At 45.6% G+C, this 24,136-nt stretch overlaps 1 protein-coding gene across 2 annotated transcripts in view; it reads left to right on the top strand.

The window, feature by feature from the left end:
- The window catches only part of LOC138452573 (cytochrome c oxidase subunit 6B1-like), a 73,112-nt gene that overhangs the window by 850 nt on the left and 48,126 nt on the right, over positions 1 to 24,136 (top strand). For both annotated transcript variants that reach the window (XM_069605004.1, XM_069605006.1), the window contains exon 2: positions 20,097 to 20,210. In XM_069605004.1, the coding sequence (XP_069461105.1) occupies positions 20,105 to 20,210 (106 nt within the window). In that variant the 5' untranslated portion in view covers positions 20,097 to 20,104. The remainder of the gene's footprint in view (positions 1 to 20,096; positions 20,211 to 24,136) is intronic.

Genomic DNA, 24,136 nt, shown 5'->3' with positions numbered 1-24,136 from the left:
ACATGTCACCCAGACTCATTGTGGGTGGGAAAGGCCGTAGCTGCTTGATCTGCTTTTGGCAGAACAGAATCAGGTTTCTGCTCTGAGCTGGCACCCTTACACATTTCAACCTTTCTCTCGACCTTCGGCAATTCCCTATTGCCCAGGTGCCCTGCACTCTTATCCATTTAACTCCTATCCCTGGTGCCTTACATCTATCCCCTGTTGCCTTGCCCTCTTCTGCATCTCCCAGGTCTCCTGACCTCCTCCTTGATTCCGTGTTGCCCAGGAGTCTTGAACTCTGCCACCTCCTACCCCACCCCCGTTGCCATGACCGTGATCTCTTGACCCCCCCCCATTCTCCGTTACCTAGGTGTCTTGACCTTTTACAGTGTCCAATTTCTCAGGTTTCCTGGTCCCTTACCCAGTTGCTCCTTCCCTTGGGTTCCCCATTTGTCCAGCACTTGCTCACTTCCCGTTTCCCCTGGTGACTTGTCCTCTTCCTTGCCCCCCCTGTGGTGGTTCCTTCCTCCCATTGTTTGTGGGGCCATTGTCCTCTTCTATACCCTGCTTGCGTCTCTGCACCTCACCTCCCCCTGATCCTTGGGTTACTTTGTTTGTTGCCTTTTTTCCTGCCTCTCTTGGTTTCCCCTACTCTTCCTCTTTTACCTTTTTTCCTTTCTGCCTCTCTTGGTTTCCCCTACTCTTCCTCTTTTACCTTTTTTCCTTTGTTTCAGATATCAATGTCCTCTACTACTCCCCCCTCCCCAACTGAGGTGCCCTTTTGCAGTGCCTTCGGACACCTTTCCCCAACTAACCTATTTCCTTGCACACTTGTACCTGCTACCCCCTCCTGCCCCTTTACTTTACATTTCACTTGACTTTTTTTAACCCTTTCAAACCTCCACCACTTGTCCTGTGGCTTTTCGGAGGTTATGCCCCCGCCGCTATTACTTCAGTGACTGCACAGTCCCTTGTGGTTTCTGACAGCCCTTCGAGCCTGGATGCACCATGTACCTCAACTGCGACAGTTCTGCTGTAAAATGAAACAGATCGTTGAAACAATGATCATGCATAACATTCTCCACAGCGTGGGCGGGCATCCTCCACTGAATGTCCTCAAAGTGTCTGCCTGGGTGTGCTGCGTTTGTAAACCCCTTTTGTGGGTTTTGCAAGCCTTCCCTGGCTACCCGTTTCCTGTCCTTTTCTCACCTTGTGTCCCCTCTCTCCTCACCTTTCCTGTTACCTGGCACCCCCCTGTCTGCCTTCGGATGTCCCTAACTGTTTGGGGTCAGTGTCCTCCCGTGAACTGTTGTGCACCACGGCTAAGGTGCCGACCACCCAGGCCTCATGTTGCTCGGCACGTTCCTGGCAATAGCTGAAGAATATTCTTAACATAACCTTTTTGTACTTATTTTGAAATATAGGGATTTCGATCAGAAATGACATGCAATAACGCACTTACCAGATGGAGGAACGCATTCCCCCCAGAGTGCCTGTGCAATTGCATAAAAGACGTTTGCTCCTCCTTGTTTGTTTGCTCCTCTTCTGCCTACCTACTTTAATCTTTCAGATGCCTTGGTGGTATATTCTTCTGCCCTGTTCTGCACATGCCCTATGTCTCTTCCACCCCCCTCTCTTGCCAACTTTGTTCTTTCGTGGTATCCTCTATGGTTCAGTTTTTTCCATCTCTTCTTTCACCACCATTCTTCTTGCACACTATCACTCTGGATTCCACACAACCATCTTCTGTTCATACTGCATTATGGTATTTTTCCATCACTTGTGGGGGTTCTACCACCGGCATGTATCGCGTGATTCAGTAATTTTATTCCCCCCCCCATGAACCAACTGACACCATTGTAACTACAAACTCCTATTGTTATCCCTTGTGAGTGATCATCTTTTGATGAGAATAGCACTTTTTTTAACCATGCTGCCATTCACTTGAATTTAGCAGGGGGACACAACCACAACTCCAAACTGATGAGGGTTGTGGTTAGAGGTGTAACTCTGTATGCCACCATTTGCATTACTTCACTTCTCCAATCCTTGTTCTCTATTGGTCACCTGTGCATCCTTCACAACACGATTAAATATTTCTACTACTGCATTTGTTTGAATTTGATATAGTGCACTGGTCCAATGTTGTACTGGCCTACCCTCTAAATACAGTTCCATCTCTTGTTCTTTATCTGTTAATGGCACCCTAGGGTAGCCTTTCCTCTGAAATACCATGACCAGAAAAACAATTACCCTTTTAGTGATAATAGGTGGGGGAAGGTGCCCTTCCTTCCGAAATTTCAACACTACACTCTTTGAAGTGGACTTGGGTCTAGCAATGCTGTTAGTCCTTAACTTCAACAAGAAATGGCAAGGTGGATACTCCTTGTTCAGTTCTATGGCACTCTACCTAAACCTCACCACCTAGAAGTAAACCACCTGACTTTCTGGAAACTGAAGAATTGGCTTTTCAACCAACCACTTTGAAAGTAATAAAAATTTGCAGACAGCTAAACTTTGGCTAATTTGCAAAGAGCAACTTTCAAAACTCTTTACTGTGTGTGGGGAAACTGATTTCATTCATGTAACCTTTGTTGCAGGGCACTGTTTGTGCCTTAATCTCGGTGAAATCTACAACCAAGAGCGAGGAACCAACAGCACCCTCAACCCCCACCCCTCTTCTTCCCCCTCAATTAACAACTCACAACTAAAATCTTACATCCTATTCCCCCCCACACTGATTCAGACCACCTGCTCTAGTGTACTTAACAGATTCTTCAGACCCTATGCTTCCTCCATCAAAAACCATGTCGCACTCCACAGTCCGGGTGCTGCCCTATGGCTAACCTGCACAGTCGGTACAAACAATGTATAGATTTTCATATCGGCACGCTTCTGACCTGCATCCATCAACACCAAAGGTTTCTGCTATTGGAGTAAAATACCCCGCCATGCTTTCTTACAGACCAAGCGCAGCAAGGCCAACATTTTTGGTTGAAGGGCGCTATATAAGACAACTTTACATTACGTTGTACTTGTTGTTGAGATTGATTGAACACTCTTAATCGCTTCTTTCACACAACAGTCGCGCACCACCCTTTCTACTTGACATCACAACCGGTTCGCCAGTAATGGTTTTGATCTCGTTTAGTTAATTCTGCCAAGATTGCTATTAGGTTATGGATCTATGATGTGTTCACTGATATCGCGGTGAAATTAGCCTGTTTCCTCTTTGCATATGTCTTTTACACAAAGTTCATCTTTTATCTGCCGTAGTTCTCCCCCATCCCTATATATTTTTTTGTTTTACTTGAATGGAAACACTTTCTTTAACGCAGCGTCTTCCATTGCTTCAACCCATTCGTCTTGTGGAGTATTGCTCTTAATGCCTGACTTGTTCCTCCTTGTTTGTCAACCTTGATAAGCAGTCTACGTTATAGTTTCATAAACTGGGAATGTATTGTTTCAAAGACGTTCATGTAATGCTTTAACCAACCTGATTTTCTTCTCCACAAGCAAATGCAGCTTCATATGCATTGGAATCCAACTTTACTTCAAGTTTCTTTTGATGTGACCAGCTTAAAAGTGGAGTTGCTCCTCCCATTTTGACACATTTATTTTCCCTTTTTTTATTTCTTTAAACTGTAGATGCTGGCATTAAGTGGGCAATAGGAACATTTACATTTTTGAATGGGGGCACAAAGTCTGAAGTCTAGAGGTATCACAAACCTCTAAAGAGATCATGTTAAAAGGTCTGACAGTGTCTGGAAGAATCGTAAGGTGGGTGGCAGCATTAGACCTACTATACTATCAGAAAAAATACCTGCATAAGAATCAGGTGACTTACAGTAACATTAACCAGAGGGGAAATGCGTCAAACTGAAGACTGTATAAATCTACAAAATTACATTAAGCATTACTGGAGAGCAGAGGATGGGGCGGGGTGTGGGGGGAGCTCCCTGCTTAACAAGTGAAGTTTAAATTGAGCTTTGAAGAGACCCACAGATAGGGCTGGCTTTGTGATGGGAAGCGGGTGGAGTATGGAGAAAGAGCAGAAGTGAGAGGAGGCAGGGGACAGTTTACCCTACCCAGCCCACTTTCCCTTTGAGAACCATGAGAGCATCTGGAAACAGTAAAAATGGCATACCCATGTGGTATAACATAACTGTGTTTGAGGGAGCGAGATGGGGAGTAGACGCGGGGGGGATACAATAAGACGGGTACTGAGGAGCAAGAGCATTGATAGGAGAAACAATGTGAAAACGGAGCAGTTTGCAGGGACAGTAGATTTGGGGGTGTTTGGGTAGTTTGTGGAGTGGGGACAGCAAAGTTAATGATTTTAGCTAGAGGAAAGAGGCTAAGAAGACTGAAGCAGTGTCAAATTTGCTCAGCATGAGCACATTTAGTTTTTGTAGTGGCTTTTTGAAGCTTGGTGAGGTTAATACGAGCAGCAGACGCAGTGGTAGTAATGACTTGTTGCAGAACGCAGATTGAGATTTTTTATTGGGGGGCCTCAAAGGTTGCGCGTCTTGGGCAGGGAGGAGATGGGAGAGTAGGGATGCCATGGAGGGCAGGAGAAAGAGGGCTCATGTTTTTGAAGAGTTCTGCATGAGGCAGTGGAGAACCTTGCAGTTGGTCTGTTTGGAGATGGTTGGGCTGAAGGGTGTAAAGGAGAAAGATTGTTGTACGCAAAGAGGTGACCAAAGGAAGAACTTCTTCCTGGGGCAGAGGTACAGAAGGGCAAGAGCAATGGTCTATGGGCTGATCATTTGCGGGGCAGTGGAGATTTGGAACAAAAGGGGCTGTTTGCGAGTTCAAGGACATTTTAATGGATTCTGTCTAGGTAGGAGTGAGATTATTGGTGGCTGAGTGAATGTGAAGTATGATTGGAGGAGAGAGGGGGCCAATGGTCTAGTGGGAGCGGTAGCTTGTATCAGAAGACCTGGTATTCAAGATCATGGCGCACACTATCCAAGCGTCTGGAGCCAGAGGACTACTGCTGCTACCAACATTGGCCAAGCCAGCCACTGGGTTTCAAACCTCTGCGTCCAAATTGACTGGGGCACCCTAAACGGGTGCCTTCCCCTTACTTGATTGGTGGAACCAACCAGTCTGAAGCCCTGCTTTGCATCCATCACTTTTCCAATGACTGAGGTGTCTCATCTTCTGGAACGTGCCCCTTCCTGCAATGGCCTGCAACATTTCCTGCTTGGTCGATGGAAACATTTCTGCCATTCTCAGAGCTGGGCTGGGACCTCGCCAATTTGCTGCTGTAGTATCGCCATGAGGACCCAACCTGCTGCAATCTTTCCACAAGGAAGTTCCTACTGGAACCTGCAGTCTGGGTGTGCTGCTCCCATCCATGCACTCTGCTGTTGAGGTGCCCACCCATAAACTGGGACCAAACTGAAGCAGTCTAACCATGTCCTGTGCCAGACCCAACTGTTGCTTGAAGCTAAGAACCTTCTGTCCACTTCCTTCTCCACACCCCCATTCAATTAGCTCTATGGTGTGCCTCAGTGACCCCACTCTCTCCCTGTCATGTTGCAAGTAGTGGTGTCACTTTTTTTTTTTGACTGTATGAAAAAAGGGGCTATACCGAGGTTATAGCACACAAACCCACTGATGGTACCCTATCCATCACTGTTAACACTACACGCGCTGTGATTTGCCACTCCCCTATTCAATAATTTGTTTCATCACTTCTTTTGCTGTGGTGTGCGTCCAACAAAGGTTTGTGAAATTAATCTTTTCTCAAAATACTTTCAGCACTGTTGTGTTCATTGCCCTCAATGGGTTTGTCAAAACCTGTCTTGTCCAGTCATTTCTAAGGAGATGACAGCAACGCCTCCTTTTTCTTTAAATGTTTTTGAGAGCCATTATTTTTACTAGCAGCTGACCGGCTCCCTGTTTGAGTCCACCCCAAGCGCTTTGTAAAGATCTCTCGAAAATCTTTTGCAAATGCTGCTGAACCTAAGAAGCTTAATTTGATTATGCAAGTACGAAAATCAAATGGTTAAAGACTGGATCTATGTGTCATTAATGAAAAATATTTTTGGAGGATATATATATAATTTGTTAAAAACGTTATTCGTTAACATATGTTCGTTATTATTGGATACCAGAAGACCAACACAATAAACCGGTCTTTCCCAGCCTGCACCCCTGGTGCAATAAAATGTAAGCACTGAGAGCTTAAGTGTTGGCTTCAACAGCAATTGTAGGCTACAACCGTAGACCCTTCAAAGACGCAAAACCTCGAGAGGCCTAGCCTTCATCCTGGGATCACTTCGACAAGTCTCGGGTACTTCGGCATTTAAGACATCAATGTATTGCTCAACGGTTTACAAACCTGACTCTCTTCAATGTCCTCAATACTTCGGAAGACTGGGTGTCCGGGACAAGCCTCCGTTTGGCTCGGGATTTGGGACACCTAATGTTCTTTATTTCAGAATGGTCAAAGATGCAACATCTGGTAGACTCATTGAAGGATGAAGTGGCATTGACACCTCTCCTAGTTTGCTAGTCCAGAGCACTCTGCTCATGCAGATGCCTCTTACAGGGCGCTTATGGGCAGGGTAACAAAATATCTTGGTTGGGGAAGGCCTGCTCCATTTTATTTTGAGCCGGATTACCTAACTGATATTTTGGATAAGGGTCCTCCGAAAGATCCCTTTATTTTTTTGTATTTTTTTTTTTTTTTTTTTTGGCCAAGCCCCAAAGACTAACCCTGCGGTTAGTAACGATCTTACGGGGGAAGTATAAGCCGCCTTGTGTGGATCCGGACTTAAACATTGGTAGTCCAGACTGCTGCGTATCCAACTATACCATTCAACCGATGACAAATGATTTCACCCCTTGGCCAAGGGTTTTTCCCTCCAGTAGTATGGCTTTAAAAATGCAACTTGTGATCTGGCCACGTTTTCCTTCAGCTGTGGCTGCACAGCCCATCCCAGAAGGGTGAAGAAAGAGGTGTTTTATGAACATCATTAAAGATGGGAAGGCTGGCATTTGTGAGTCGCTTCAAAATGGGCGCGATTCTGCTGATGGTGTTAGCAGAGCGATGGCAGCCAGCATTGTTTCACGCAGGTTCGCTTGGCTGCATAAGTCTGGATTTACGCCTGATGTTCAGGTGAGATTTTAAACATGTCCTTCTGGTAGCAAAGCTGAGGAGTGATTAGAAAAACTCCAATGAAAGGTGGCTTGTGTGGCAATTCACCAGCCGCAGTAGTCCCACTCGGCCCCTCAATCCTGGAGAGGTCGGTCCTTTTGATATTACTCATGGTTTATAGTCATAATGTCGACAACAAAAATGTCGACAGTCAAAATTTCGGGAAAAAAAATGTCGGGAAAAAAATGACTTTTTTTCAATGCATTTTTTTTTTTTAAATGGGGGGGTTCCCCCCAACCCCCCTTTTTTTAATTTTTTTTAAAATTTTTCCCTTTTTTTTAACTCCCGAACCCCTAAAATAAATATATAATTAAGAAAAACGAAAGTCAACTTTTTTTTTTTCGAAATTATGACTGCCCACCATTACTCATCATTTGGAAGGACGGGGGACCAGGCCACTCTGAGGCCAGCGACTATTTCCTCAAGGGGAACAACCACTCAAAACGACTACAGCCTCCTTACCATCAGCTGTCGCCACAACAACTCCAAAACCTCAGGCCTTGGTCCACAGGACTGTAGTGGGAGGCAGGCGAGTCGGCATTGTGAAGAATGGCGGGGCATTACTTCCGATGTGTTGGCTTTGGGAACTGTAGCCCAGGTTTACTGCCTCCCTTTCTTGAGAAGGCCTACTGATTGCCCACCAGGGAGCCACTCCCTCAAGCAGGAGATTGCCATCCTGCTGGAGAAAGGGGCCATACAGCTGATGCCTGTGGCAGAGAAGAACCAGGGGTGGTACTCCCCTTATTTTTGATCCTCGAAGGATGGAGGATTGAGACCCATGTTCGACTTAAGATGATTGAATGAGTTCCTCAGGAAGGACAAGTTCAAGATGGTCACTCTCTCAAATCCTCCAGGCACTCTAGCTCCAGGATTGGCTGGTATCCTTGGACCTTCACAATGCTTACTTTCATGTGCTTATCCATCACAAGCCCAGGAAGTACAGTTCTCGTTTTCAGTTTAGAGTTCTGACTTTCGGGCTCAGCTCTACCCCAAGGGATTTCACCAAGTTCATGGCGGTAGTGGCATCAAGTCTAGGGGGGGATTTGCATCTACCCCTACCTGAATAATTGGCTGATCCGGGACTGTTTTCCTGAGCAGGTCCTGGAACATCTCAGCATCATGGTGCCTTCCTGCTTGCTGCTCTTTTTCACCACTTGGCAAGCCCCGCCCACCTGGTCCCTTCCTGCTTGCCGCTCTTTCCCTATTTAAGAAGCCCTCCAGCCTCTTTTCCTCTGCAGATGGGGAGCAGGTGCAAGTGGATCTAGATCACCTGGTCTAATCCCCACCCACTTTCTTAGCCCTGCCTCTTCCTTCCTGCTCCAACTATTAGATCAAGGGCATCTCTCGCCCGGGCATATAAAGTGAAGGGCAGATGAAGAAAAGGGCAATTCCTGTTTGGACCAGGAGGACCCAGGGCCCGAACCCCTGCCCAGACAGCAGGTAAGCATGCACCAACATGTTAGCCCCGTCCCCACAGGCCATCCCTACCCCCTCTAGTCCCCCTGTGATGTGGCCCCCCCTTCTAACACACGGGTGTTGCCTGTTATGCTTGATTCTTCTTCCCTGCTCCCCTCAACCTCCTCCAGCCTACTTCTGCAGGAGTCTGTCCTGATGCATTTTGGTTTCATCATCACCGTCTTGTGGCCAATGCTGGATTTGACTCTTATGGACTTAATTCATTCACAGTGCATCACTTTCTCAACTCTCATGCTGGACTTCCTTTGCATCTTGTACTCGTGGTGGCCCTGAATCATGCTGTTCCCATCTTCATCTTGTATCCTGGCTTGCAACATTATGTGTTACTACTGACTTCTGCATTTGTATTCGCTCTCCACTCTTGCTTCTCCACTCTTTGACTGCTTACTCTGTTCTCTCCTCCTTTCCCTTGTCCCTTTTTCTATCTCCTCCCCTTACTTCCTTCTATGCACTTACTCTATCAGAATTGTCCCTGGACCTAATATGATAGCAACTTTGTTTGTTTCGTCCACCCTCCCATTACTGTTTTTTCCTCCCTACCAGCACTATTTGAAATGTCATCAGGCCTAGTATGATAGTCGCTTGTTTTGTTCCTCCCCTCCCTTTCTGCACACCTCTTCCCTCACCTTTTTGTTTTTCTCCGGATCTACCAGAAATGTTGTCAGGCCTAGTTTCCATTTCCTTCCCACTTTCCCCCCCACCTCCCTCCCTTCCTTACCTATCTGAAATGTCGTCAGGGCGAGCAAAATGGTTAATTTCACATCCTTGCTGTTCATGGCCTGTAAGAATGTTATTGTATTCTCCCTTGTTCCCTCCCTTGCCTTGAAGCGCTTTTATCATATCATCATCACTTGCCACTCTCTCCACAGACTTTGCTTCTGCCTGTTTTAAGTACCACCACATGAGACCTTCTTGGAAGCTTCAATTCATTGGAGCAGTCCTGAATGCCTCCTTGGGCGGGGCTGGAGGTGATCTTATCACCTGAGTTGCACATATTCAGCAGATGGTTGTAACGTTTCAAAGTGTCCAACATCTACTGGTCTTGCATTTCGGCCTCCTGGCATTTTTCTGGTGCGAAGATCCGAATGAAAATGGGGTCTCCTCAGTGGGCCCTCAGATCTCGATGGTTGCAATTCTCTGGCAAAATGATGCATCTACTGCATGTCCTGATAAAGGTCTCGCAGGATCTCCTGTGGTGGGCCTGTGAGGAGAATGTGTTGGGGGAGGGAGGTGACGTTTGGCAGCTGTGACCAGAGATTTACAATAGTGGGGGGGGGGGAGATGCTCCCCTCACAGGTTGGGGAGCCCACACCAACAATTTGACTATCGGGTATTTGTAACTATCGGGGTGCAACCTATACATCAACCTTTTAAGGCAATCGGACAAGCGCTGATGTCCTTTCTGCCTTCTATATGGGTGAAGAATGTCCTGATAGTGACACACGGTGACCATACATTACCTCTACAAGAGAGGTGGTGTAGGGTCACTATCACTGTGCAGAGAGGCAGTGCAGTTTTGGTTTTGGGCACAAGTCTCCCTGCAGCTCACATAGCCGAAGAGAACACAGCAGCGGATGCTCTGAGAAGGCAGAGCACTCTCACGATTGGGAGTTCTCTTTGGGGAAACACTTAAGTTGCATATTTTACTACATATACAGGCTTCAAATACTACACTAAATCAGGTATGGACATTCCTCTCCCATTTCCCTAATGCTCTTGCATGCCATGCACACTTAACCACCAGTTTCCGACTACTACACAATGGACAATTGCCACCCAGCGTGCCCCAACATGGCAATGCATCATGTAACCTATGGTCGCACCCACCTAATTGCATGGGAAGCACCCCGCCTCAGATTCTTATAATTGGAGACTTTCAACAGTTGCCATGTAGCATGGACTAGTCGAGTGTACAACATAAGATACTAGGATATCATTAGATCATTCGATCCCCTGTTTTCATGTAGCAATGTTTTAACCTGCATTATTAACCTTGCACTAATTGCAGAATGTGTTTCCTCGTGCTTTTTGCTTTGATATATTGCTTTGATTACACATGTTGAGCACAGCCCAAAGAAGATAGTTTGCTCGACGTGTTGGCTGGGCAAAGAAAGTATCTAATCAGGCTAAATACATGCCTTTTTCATGTTACTATGCTTTGGATGCATCCGATGTTTATTTGTTTTTCAATGCACATACAAACATCAATTCTTTGCATTCCATTGGCTTAATTGGTCATTTGAGTGTTCGCACAAACATTCTACTCACAGGTGTGCCAGGGAGACGCACCTGCTCTTACTGCCCCAGAGCGACTTGCCACATTACTTCCCCACTTGCAGCACTGTGACCTCCCTTACCCTGATAATCGACTATGGGAATAGTGCCTGAAGACCCCCTGGTTCTCAGTTTTCCTCCTTCACCCCCCGCCCTCCTCACACACATTTTGGGCTGCTTGCCTCTTCTATTCCTGGTCAGGTGCCATCAGCAGTTATTAGACCCATGCTCTTCGTCACAATGCTAAGCTACATATGTGCCCCTTATTCTTCAACTGAAAAGCTTGAGTTGATATCCAGGAACTATTTGGTCTGGCAAACTAGGTAGGGAATTCTACATATGCATGCAGTACAAAATGTCTTACTTGCCAAGAATATGATTTAGCCAATGGCTAGTGGTGAGTACACATTGAGACCTATCCTTATTTTTTAGCTCAAGATTGCTGGAGGTTTGTATTATGCCTTCTTTTCTTTATTTTCTGGAGCAGCCAATAACAAATGCTTACTAACGATAAAAACATAGAACTACAATTCCCTGTCTCTTTTGAAGTTTAAACTTGTCCCATCTCTGAAGCCTCGCGTGACTCTCCTTATCAATCCTACGGACTGGAGCCCCATAATCTGCCTTGTACGCTCCTACACTTCCTCTTTTCTGATCAAGCAAAAGACGAGGGTTTTCACCTAGAAGGGCCCATTCAGGAACACATTTGGAAGCCCTGGAACAGGAAAGCAATCTTTCAGGTCTCTGCCTGCTGCAGACCGCTCGACCATGGGAAGATGGTTGCTGCACAAAAAAGGCTCCATCAATTGCTTGGAGCTGATAGTTCAGTGTTTGCTCTGGGGCACATATTCGAGGATGCTAGCTAGACTAGCCAAACATTCCTGTTACCTGTGACTGGAGGGGGATCTGGGTCTGACCACAGCATCTTCAGGCCCGGCTACAGTGGCGGATCGGACGCCAGGTACCTCAGCGACTGGTAGTTACACAGGGCAGTTTTCCAGATTGAATCAATTAATGTGACCATGCAGGACGGATCTCTTTGCATCCAGATTGATCTACCATATTTCCACAATTTGTGTACTGGTCGGAGCTCGTTCCTGGAAGCCTGTGTTTTACGGACATCCTACACCTTCAACCCCCTCTCTAAGATTGCAAGGGCACTGACACAAGAGCCATAGAAACGTGCTTGTGATGGTTACAACAGCCTGGAGAAGGGCAGGCGTGGTTCCTGGTCTTCCCGAAAGATCGGCCAATGCCCTGCTAGTCCTTCTGCACTGACAGGACATCTTAACGGATCGGTTGGTTTCCCACATCCGCTTGTCCTTCATGGAGCGCTGAGCTTGGGTTGTTTTCAGGGCTACCTGACAAAAGCCAGGTTTATCAGGGGACTCTGTTGATTAGTCCTGGGCCCCCAAAATGGCAGTCATACAGAGCCGCTTAGGCCAAATGGGGTAGCTTGTGTTTGGCATGGTATGTGCGTCCCTCTAGTGACTCTGTAATTCACGTAGTCAATTGTCTGGCTTCCTTGGCAGTGCAAGGCATATTCAGGTTAGCAATTGTAGCTAGCCATGAATCCTGTAGTGGAGCACTTTGTATTCAGCCTTCTCAAAGAGGTGAAATACCTTGACTCCAAAGTGTACACTATTGTGGTACATAAATGTCATCCTTCATGCTTGCCAGATAAAGCCGAACTGTCCAGGAAGGCTCTGGCAGCTAAAGTGGTGATCCTCTTATGTTGTCTTACAAGCATGTGTCTTATATCGGTGCACTAGAGATGATGGCAGGAGTTGCTGCCCTGAAGGTGTGTGCCATCCTAAGGAGGGCCAAGACTGCAGTAAAGACGGTGACCTATCCAGCGCAGCCTACACTTTGTCCGGTCAGGAGCTGCAAAGACTGACAATCTCGGACAACCTGGAGAGAGTTGGTTTTTCATTGCACTAAATGAGCCTTTCTAGGCAGCGAGACCCTAGCCGGATGGGTAAGATGATTCATGCAACAAGTGGTAATGTTGTGCACACTTGGCTCAAGGGGTAATAGCTCGTAGGCCTTCCGCTAGGAGCTTCTTTGTAGGACATTCACCCTCTCTGCAGCTCTCAGCTGCTTGCAGATGCTGCCGGATGCCGTCACCCTGTTGGATCACTCTGAGGTGTTCAGAGGTAAGAAGCCCCACTGCCCAACGGCCTTCTATGCCTTGTACCACACCCCAGGAGCCCACACGGCATCCCAAACTTCCAGCCAGAGAAACTCTGAAACCCCCACAATTCCCTTTTAGAAACTAAGCACCATGAACACTCCCTGCAGCGTGTGATGGCCTGTAACGTCACCGCACAAGAGTCCCTCTACCAGGTGCCATTGACCCCTGACAAATTCTAGTAACACAGAGAACACTGCTGCCCGAGTCTTTACCACTCACAGCAATATATATCCAAATTTACTCCTGCTCAGCCTGTTCTGCCTATTGTACCTGACATGCCCAAATGTATTCCTGCACAGCCTGCTCTGCCTATTGTACATGATCAGCCCAAATGTACTCCTGATATGCCCAAATGTACTCCTGCACAGCCTGTAGTGCCCACAGCACCCAAAAGGAGTAGCCCTAGGCCTAGCCCCTCTCTAAAAGCCACACCATCTACTCCCCTCAGATGTGCACTAATCAATGCACGTTCCCTCCCGGCACATGCACTTGATCATGATCTTCACCTCAGTGATGACATTGACCTTTTTAATTACTGAAACGTGGCTCTGACTCATCTGGTCCAGCCCTCAGCCTGGCCTTCCCAGCAGGCTACAATATCTTTATACAGGACCGCCTACTCCATAAAGGGGAGGCGTAGCTTTGATTGCTAAAAATCATATTGCCATTACAGATGGAAGGGGTTCTTGGCCCCACCTGTGACTACCTCCCCCTCAAAGTTGGGGTCTCGCCAACTGTACCCTTGAGCGCCATATCATCTACAGACCGCTAGGCCTAGTATTAGACTTTAAAGGGACATTAATAAATGCCCTCTCAGACAATCTGAAGAAAACCTCCCAATCCATTCTCCTAGGAGACCTGAATCTGGGCTTCAACAACCCATATACCCAGGCAGCCTCCCTCAGCAAAGCACTATCCACACTAGGCTTCCCTCAGGCCATCGAAGTAACCACCCAGAGCAAAGGTTCCACCCTAGACTGGGTTGCCCACCATGGCTGCTCAATCAGTATCGCTGATGTCTCTCCCATCCCCTGGTCCGACCACTCCGTTTTGTTTGAAATCAAGGTCTCTAGGGACCAACTGAAACAAGCCCCCTCCCCCCCCCCCACTGCCTGCCGCTGGGGCCAGAAGTAACCGGCAACAGGCTCACGCCTTACCTATTGGTAGCGCCTCCAGGCCCCCAGCACTAATGACCCAGAAATTCTTGCTGTAGCATTTACCACAATCTCTCAGGCAGTGGAAGCTATTGCACCTCTCGCCCTGAAAAAGGCCAAACGAGCTAAGTACTCTACTGCCTGGTTTTCCAACCTTAGAGCAAAGAAAAGGGCAGCACTTTCCCACTGGAAAGCAGCCCCCAATGTCACAAAGTCTACCCTCAAAACCATATCTAAAGAATACAAAACGGCAACCATTACAGCAAAAGCCTCTTCCTTCAATTCAAGAATTGCAAATGCTAAATGATACGAAGAAAATTTTTGCCATCTTAGGGAATTGGAAACGCCCACTAACGCTCCACAAGGATGAAAAGTGGTGCAACCAAATCCAAACAGCCATGCTGGACTAATTTACCTTGCTCCAGAACAAAATTCTAGCCCATCAACAAGCCCTTAGTAACCAGATAACCTTGGCACAGACTATGACCAGCAATAACGCCCCATCCTTTGAGTTTAATGCTATGAGCGAACAAGAGGTTATTGCTCTCCTGAATTCAACCAAACCATCCGCCTGCAAGGGGGATGCCCGACCAGCTCAACTTATTAAATCTTGTGCTTGCCCCCTTTCTCACTACATTCATCAATGCATCCTTCCAAACAGGCTGCGTCCCCACCAGTCTCAAGGAAGCATGGGTACGCCCTCATAAAAAAAACTACCTTGGACCCAACTGCCCCAGGGAATTATAGACCTATCACGACAGTCCCTTTTCTCCTAAAAATTCTGGACAAAACAGCATACTTGCAAATCCAGAAGTTTTTGGAAACCAACAAGGTGCTTGGTCTCAGGCAGTCAGGATTCCGCCCGGGGCAGAGCACAAACTGCTCTCGTAGACTCTCGAATGGACGACTTGAGAGATGCGGGCAAACCCGCGCTCCTTCTGCTCCCGGATTTATCCGCAGCTTTCGACCTGGTGGATCACAATACTCTTGTCACCACCTCTCCACTGCCGCTAACTTCTCCCCTACAGCCATAGCTTGGATCACCTAGTTTCCTCAGGAAAGGGTCATGAAAGTCTTTTCCGACTCAGCCTGTGCACACCCAAACCTCATCAAATGTGGAGTCCCTCAGGGTTCCTGCATTTCCCCCACTCTCTATAAACTGTTCACCAGGACACTGTTCAGATCCTGGACATCATATATACCAACTATGCTGATGACACACGGGTCCTCATTTCCCCTTACAGGTGACTACGAAGCTGATAAGGCTACCCTTGAGTCAATCTACTCCACAATTCAAACGTGGATGGCAGAAAACAGGTTATGCCTCAATGAGGATAAAACCGAGCGTCTGATAATTGGTTCACCAGCCACACTTAAGAAGCTGGATAAACAATACAGCTCCTTTACTATTGACCACTCGTCAATCCCAGTACTGCAGACTGTAAAAACCCTGGGAGTCTACCTAGACTCGGACCTCTCAATGAACAGGCAGGTCAATGCCATTGCCTCGACCTCTGCATATCATTCCAAACTCATTAATGCTGTAAGAGCATATCGAAGCCTAACTGTCTTAGCATTGCAAGAGCAATAACTGGATCAAGATTAGACTATTGTAATGCCCTTTTCCTAGGGACTTCCAATAAAAACCTCAACTACATCGAGAATAACGCCCTTTGGGCAGCCACTGGCATCTCCAAAAGGGAACACATCTCTGACACAAAGTCCATTGGCTCTCCTTCATGGAGAGGATAGCTTTTAAAGCCCTGGCCATAACTCTCAAATGCTTCCACAAACAGACACCCCAATACCTGGTGGAAAGGGTTGTTAAGCAAGAACCTAAGAGACCCATTTGAACAGCCTATTCTAACAGGATATACGTTCCTAAAACAAGAGCGTGAGCATGAGGATCTAGCTTTCCAGTTCTGGCAGCAGCACACTGGAATGCCCTCCCTCCACATGCTAGGAACACTATCTCACCTGGCATTCAGGAAACTAATCAAAACCCTGCGGTTCACCTGAGCCCTCCTTCAGCTCGCCTGACTGATGCACTCTATAACCACAAGCTAGTGCGTTCTCCTGTACCAATTTCTCCACTTGTAACTAATGCAACACCGTTTTGTAAGCTCAATGTAACCAAGAGCTAATTATTTCTGCGTAACTAAGATAAATATGTGCATATAAGACAATCTTTGCAACTGTGCCTTGATGCCTGCGGGCTGCTTGTGCGCTTTACAAATATAAATAAATTGTTAAACCTGCTGGCTGGTCGAATGATTCAGTATTTTAAACTGATCGACCTGGCAGCCTCATTTCGCAGTAAGCTTTAAACAAGCATAATGCATTCCTCCGTCTTGACATAGAATACCAATTTTCCATACTAATGTACAGGAAAGCCATGAATCTATTAAAGACACAAAGGCAGTATTATCCCACCTGCACATCGCTCAGTGTGAAAGCAGGCGCAATAGGTGAGGTATACCGGCGAAACCATAAGCTGCATTGCTAGGTTAGCAATAGGGTAGGGTGCAGCTAACTTGCAATTGCCTGCCCAGTATTACTGAGAATACGGTCTGTCTGCCCTTGCAGGTTCGGAGCAAAGCCAGCAGCATCGAAAGAGGTTGGGGAAGAAATCTACCACTACAGAGTTGAACAATCGTGGTTCAGTTGGCAGTTTAGACTAGCTTTACGATGTTATGCTGAGCATTGAAGCAATGCTCAGCATAAGTACAAGGTGGATTATTGGGTTAGCAGTCCATCATGCATTTAAATTTAAACTATATAGAGTTTTTAATTTTTTGTTTGAAAGCATTTTTGTTTGCTACTCGGAGATATAAAGCGATGAGCAGAATACTTCTGCGTCTTCATTTGAATCATGACTTTACTGTACTTATCTGTTTTTCATTTTAAATGCATGTACCTTCTTGTAGTCCAATTGGGATTCAACTCTTCGTTCGTATCGGGGTCCAAACTTCTAATATAGGCCTGTACTACCCAGGGTTGGTAGAGTGCCAGAGCAGCCAGGCTCATTTTAGGAGGAGGCAGTAATGAGCTGTAAATCAATACACAGAAACATAACGGATCCAAAGAAACATGCACACGCTTAGTTCTATTTTATTCTATATATTTACACATATAAGGTAATTGGAAACTAAAGGAATACACTAACATCAAACGGTCACCGGGATAATAAGGAGAAATGAAGCTGGTGAGTAAATGCACTTTTCCTTTCCACACACGAAGTGACATCTGTCAGGTAAGTAAAAGCACTTAATTAACCCTGTTAAGTACATTCAAGAATGTAAAGGGCATTATTAAACAAGAAAGCAACAGTAGCTATTATAATTTCAGGTAGCCTTTTCCTTACTAGAAGAGAGTTCTTCAGTTGGGTTTTGGAGGGAAACAAAGCCAAAAGGATTGGAAGATTTAATGTAGGGGTGCTACTTGCTGTTACTTGCAGGACAGCCAGCTGCCCAGTTCAAATTGGTTCCAGCCAGGCATACCCTCGAAGGCCTGAAGTTTCAGGCTCCTCCCTCAATTCCTGACTCAGCAGACACACTGGAGTTTTGGTAGGCTTCACAAAGGGATTCTGCCAAAGGCAAAACTCAAGGGACCCACCTTTTTGGGACCTAGTGGGTTGCTCCAGCCCCTGATTTCAGTTATCACCCCATCAGTTATCAATTTGCCCAGGGTCAAAGATCACTACTCAATGGCTTGTCACCAGTGCCACATTTGAGGCTTGTGTTAAATGGTCTTCTGGGAGCACACCAGTGAACCTCAATTTGGGGGGCAACTGATTTATTTCAAAGGGTATTTTGGAGCTAGAGGGTATACCTGGCCTGTGACCGTGTTGGATGCTAATCTCTTGGGTGTAGAGCATCACGATGAAGAGTTGGGTGGAGAGGTTAAATGTAAGCTGACCTCTCATTGAGCTGGGACCTTGAATTTTGGGGGGGGGGCGCTGAGCAAAGTTTACCAGTATTTCTGCCCCCCCTTCGATATACCCACTGAACACCCTTCACAAATCAGAAAAATGACTAATTTATGGCCTTGCGTGTGTGAGAGAGGGGCTGTATTGGGAATTGCCTCAACCCCTCTCACCCAGGCAAGGCAGAAGTAATTATACTTTTTCTCTCACCCAGGCAAGGCAGAAGTAATTATACTTTTTCTAACAGCCATTATTACAGTTCAAAATTGGAACAATAAAAACGGCCATGCCACTTCTATTGGTGGGGAAACTGGCTGTGGTGTGCTAGTCATGGAAGGCTTTTCTCCTGGCTGTTCAACTGTGGAAAAGCCCTCTAAAGTTCGGACACACAGTGATTACTCTATTCTTGCTAGTGCCCCAGGGAGACTTTGTACCCCAGAGGCATATTACGGGCAAACTTGTACAATGTTTTTTCTTGCATAAGTAAGAAGATTAACCCCCAAATGCTTGAGATTTCACCTCTTTTCCCTAATATATTCCAGGAAGCTATTCTTCTAATCGCATATTTGGGGGACGTTTGGGTTTTGGAACTCTGTAGGTGGAGCTACATGACTTTACCCTGAGGGGGACTTGGAGAATACCAGCTTCAACTAGGGTTAAAGACCATTGCCCTGGGGTGAGGATTACCGCTCCCGAGGAGTCTTTAAGAAAGATGGGCCTGCTGACTACTTTTGTGCTGTTTGGGTTAACTGCTTTTTTGTTTAAGGACACCAAACTGTTCTGTGGGCCCAAAATTCTGAAACCGGTTGTTGACTGACATGTTTAACGTTTGAATTATGCCGAGGCCATCTAGAAAAGCTGTGTGTGTATATATGTATATATCAAACCCATTTGAGTACCATGCTGTATGGAGGCAGTGAGTGGAAGGAAGGGCTTTGAATGCTACATGATGCTTTGGAGGGGCGGGGGTGGGGGGGTTGTATGATTGTTTTTCTTGGAAGCCTATATGTGGTATCGAAATGCCATATGGTCTTTGCCGCCTGGAATGATTAAGACTACTAATTACAACCTGCATTTAGAGAAGCTTACCATGCAAGAACACTACATGTTAAAATGGGCATTGAAGCAAAATGGACTAAGGGAGCCACCGCAGACCTTCATCCTGGTAACCCTTGGCCTGCTGCTTTGAATCCTGAGGGGCTTTTTTTCAGTCTCTTGTCCTTCCCAAGTGAAATACAGTACCAATTTCCTGAGCAATAATGTTATTACAGAGCTTTCAGACTGTTTTGCACAATCCTTAGCCGATTGTATTTCTTTATTTTATTTATTCGAATAGATCGATTTGCAATGTGTAGAGCAGACGGTAACTGCTGCTAGCACTTCACAAACAATTAATAGCACGGATCACCTCGATAGTATCAGCCTTTCATTCCTGTGTAGGGGTGCAGAGCAAGAGAAGCATATATTTCTCCGCTACATCAAGAAGTTGCCACAGCACTGATCTTAATTTACGAACGCACAGTATATTGTGCTGCCACGCATGGTCTCTTGACAAGTGACGCACACATTTACAAGCAACCCATTGCAATAGATTTGATCCGCATAACAAATGCAGCAGTGTCACTGCTTTCAACTCTTATACTCAATTGTGTGCAAATTCACACCAGGCAAGGCTATTGGTTGCCGTGCAAGTCTACAATGATCCGTTTTCAAGGGTCTGTCCACATAAAATAAAAATGGCATTGCGTCTCGGTACAAAAGACTTAAAAAAAAAAAAGAGTAATGCCTTCTTGCCATGGCTCTAATTATTTTGATGTGCAATAATGTGACTGTAAATGCACAACACTACCCTGTTTCCAATTGATTTCTATCATGCAGCTGTTCTAATTCTAAAGTAATATTCTGCAATTGTCGTTTTAGGTTAAAAAATGGCAGACGAAATGCGCAACAAGATTGACAACTTCAGAACTGCACCCTTCGATGCCCGCTTCCCAAACATTAACCAGTCCAGGAACTGCTACCAGAATTACCGTGGTAAGGCAGCATGGAGTGACAGATTTTAGTCGCCCTTGGATTTGCACAATATTGTGCGCTGGACCCCTACATGTCAACTTGCAGGTTTAAAACTGTGTACGCCATTGCGGGAGGTTACAGGGCTGTTCTAGGAAACTCAACCGTTTGCTATTTAAATATTTTAAAAGGTTCTGTTAAGAATACGGTCTTGCATAAGAACCTTTTTGTGTGAACTGGTGATAGGATTGCCAGTTGACCTCAATATTGAGCTCGTCTCTTAATGTTTATGCTGGTTGTTTCACGCTTAAAAAAAAAAATCCCATCTTTGTTGCCAAATGTGCTTGCTCCAACTGGATTGTATTTTCTCCCACTTTCACCCACAACCCCTCCAGTTTCTAGAATGGTTCATACTTGCTTTTGCAGCGTTACTCGAGTGAACGAAAAGACCCTCCTTCCAGGCAGCTGGTAAGGCCTGTGACTGCTGTGGCTCACAGTACCTTGCTAACTTTTCAGCACGCTGCCTGTGCTCATTGTTGGGCATCCGTGCCCCCAAGCCCCCCCTCCCCCCTCCCGAATTGGATGTATTGTATGGGGATTTATAAAGTGCAACAAAGACCTGATGGCACCAAGGCGCTGTAGCTTCCAGGACACTCTGCTTTTAGCGAGAGCCCCATGGCAGCCTTGCCCAAGCAGCTGGGTAAGGGCCGAGACAAAGGGCACCTGCACCTACATCTGTTTGCCTGGATGCCTTGAAAAGCAGCCTACAGCAACCTTCAGGTAAGGTGGTAAGAACGTTAGTGCACAGCCAGTGTTGTGCTCACCAGATCCTACCACTACTTGCCCTTTGCATTCTGCCACTGAGTATTGTGCTCTGAAGCTTGCCACTGTTTATATTCCTTCTGTGCTCTGAAGTATGCCTGTTGCTGCCCTTTAACGTTTTTGCCAATGTATTGAGTCTTGTTGCGCTCTGAAATTGTGCTGAGGCCTGCTGCCCTTTGAATCTTGCCCCTATGCAGAGTCCTGCCGACCTTTGAACAACTACACCACAAACGTACCAAATTAGGCAACAATGCTTTTGAACTTTGCCACTCTACAACTGGGCTAGATAATGAAGTTGGCCACACTAATACCGACGAGGTAACATTGCTGCTTAGTTTAGCCACACTTGAATTTGTACTGCATTCAGCCAGACTCTAACTGTAATAATCAAGATAACTTTGCTTTGTATTTAGCCTTGAGCGTAGACAAACTTGAATTTGACTCTCTACCAACGTGGTTGATGTCACTGTTTTGCAATACAACAACTTAACCCAACACCAGGAGGGCACCAGTCTCTACCAACACCAGGAGGGCACCAGTCTCTACAACACCAAATGGCACCACACCACAGCAGATGCCATGTGGATCGGAGCGCCTAACCTGAGAAAGTAACCAACACAAAATCTGCCTTTGGAACATATCCTAAACCCAAAACTGAGAGGCACAACAACAGACACTTCTGTGGGTCTGAGCATAACGACTTAAGCCGAGACAAGGAAAGAAACCAACCTTGGAGGGCCCCGCCCCTGGCATATACTGCAATCCAAGGCTTCAACCACAGCAAGGCAGACCCCACTTTGCAGCACACTGCCCTACCACTGATCAAAGGAAATAAAGCCACCCCGGAGGTCAACCGCCCCTGGAACTTATCAAAAATCCAAAATGGAGGCATAGCACAACCATAGCAAGGCAGATGCCACTGTTGGAAGATTTGACCAGGGACGTAAACAACCAAGGAGGGAACCTGCCCTTGGAATATAATTGCGCCTCAATGCCCTCGGGCTATAGCATGCTTTACCAAAATTCTAACTGCATTGAAGCACAAGCCACGGAGTGTCGGAGGACATTGGTTTTAACCCAATACCAGAAAACTAACCAACCCTGGAGACCACACGCCCCAGATAAGTAGGTGGTGCTGAAAACGCTACCTATAAAGCTGACTATTGTCATTAAAATAAGACTTTGAGAGTTTGAAATGGAGGCTTTTAATGTAGGTTTGTAATGCTTTTCATTGCAGGTTGACATGAGGGCGGATTTATGGAGTGTGGCTTATGGATCTCTCACCCATCGCTAAGTGAATTCCCACCCAAAACACATCTTTTTGGACTCTTGGGCTGAATTTCTACTATGTAGTGAATGTGTCAAACCTTTTTACTTCCAAAATGGCAGCTGCCATATCTTCAAAAGACAGTTTTGAATGTTTGGTTAACGCCCTTTTTGATCATAGGTTGGCAGCCAGTTTTCCAGGGGCTCTTCCTATGACACTGCAACTTGTAATTGCAAACATTTTAAAAATAAAGCAATGGGACTAGGTGGACAATTACATGTGGAGAACCCGAGTAGCCATATCTCTATGGAGGGGGTATCTCATAGTTATCTTAAACTGCAATTGTATATCAGACCATGCCCATGTTTGAAGGTCTGTGCCTTTAGGTTGAGGCTGCGGACAAATCAGCTCCAAGTACTGGCTTTAGTGGGTCTAGAATTGGGCATTCACCTAAGTGAAATATATTGCTGTCTCTGTAAAATACCTGAATATATTGAGACACCAAGGCATATCTTGACTGAATGTGTGACCACGGGCAATACTTGTCTGACTCAATTATGATCCTTTGTGTCTACGACTACTCAAGAGTAATTCTATTTTTGGGTATATTGTCTGAATACAGACAACCAAAAGGTTACCAGTTGTGGGAAATTGCCAAAAAGAGACTGTTACCAGATGCAACGTTGCATGCATCTCAACCCAGTAGAATTAAACTGAAGTTGGAACTACACTAGTTTATTGTTTTTAGTTGTGTCTCAGATTTTAATAGTATAGATTATATTCTATATTATGAGTTTTGCAGTGTTTTTAAGAATGTTAGATCAGATGTACTGGTATATGGTACAGTTACCATTCAAGATGGAAATCATTCTGTGGAAATTGTACACTTAGTAAAATAGTAGTAAAAGAATGTTTTATATATTGCGTTATGTATCATGATAGTAGATGTTTTAGATTTGGTGTTTAAAATGTAATGTGATTTTATGAATATTTTTTTAGTTTCTTACGAAACTAAAAAATAAAAACATAGTAAATTGTGTTTTAGAATGAGAAGTATGTTCTAGTGCTTTGAAGTTATATACTAGATGTGCATTTCATTTAGATTTGTTTTTACAAAATGTCTGCACTTGTGGGTCTAGTTTGTCTGTAAGCAGTACTTGTGATGTCAGTAGGTTGTGGTGGGTGTGTGATTGGCTGTACTGTACGTTTGCAATATATAGGGGTTTTCTTTTTTTGATGAAGGGGGGGCCTATGTCCTGAGGGAATATAACAATTTTAGGAAAACGGGGACATACCTATTTGACACTTGCCGGGAATGGACCAGCACACGTTTAACAAATCGCATGTGGTCTGTACGAGAGCACCCAATATGCATGTAACACATTGACAATTTAAATTTTTCCTGTGATTTAAAAATAGCATAACAGGGCTATTATCAAAACCTTTTTCCCGCCCGTAGTTGCCGGGGATATACACTGTAAGGCATCTAAAAAACCTCATACATTGACTCTTTGCTTTCAGTTTTTTGCACAGTGTGGGTTAGTACGAAAAGTGACTTAAAATGTGGTCGTCATGACCTAACATCCGTCTACTGGACACTAAATGTGTTTCTGGCACATAGTGGGTGGCTGGTATCCTAGTGCCCTCTTCAGGACTGTTGAAGTGGACTGAGTAGTGTCACTGATGTATCCCAAAGTTGGAACATCTAAAGGTAAGAAGGTTAAAATTAGAACGTGGGTGTATCTCTACAGGGACAGTGGTGCCTGAGCAGTTTGCTGTACATGATCCTACCTGAGCCATTGCTTTCCAGTGTCACAGGTGTGGAGAAGAATTATCGAGTTCTTCACTTAAGGCGCCTTCT

This window comes from Ambystoma mexicanum, chromosome 1p, assembly GCF_040938575.1.
Source record: "Ambystoma mexicanum isolate Mex_15411 chromosome 1p, UKY_AmexF1_1, whole genome shotgun sequence".
In the NCBI taxonomy this organism is placed as follows: Eukaryota; Metazoa; Chordata; class Amphibia; order Caudata; family Ambystomatidae; genus Ambystoma; species Ambystoma mexicanum.
Note: the sequence above shows the minus strand (reverse complement) of the source record. Positions and strands in the feature narration are given on the sequence as shown.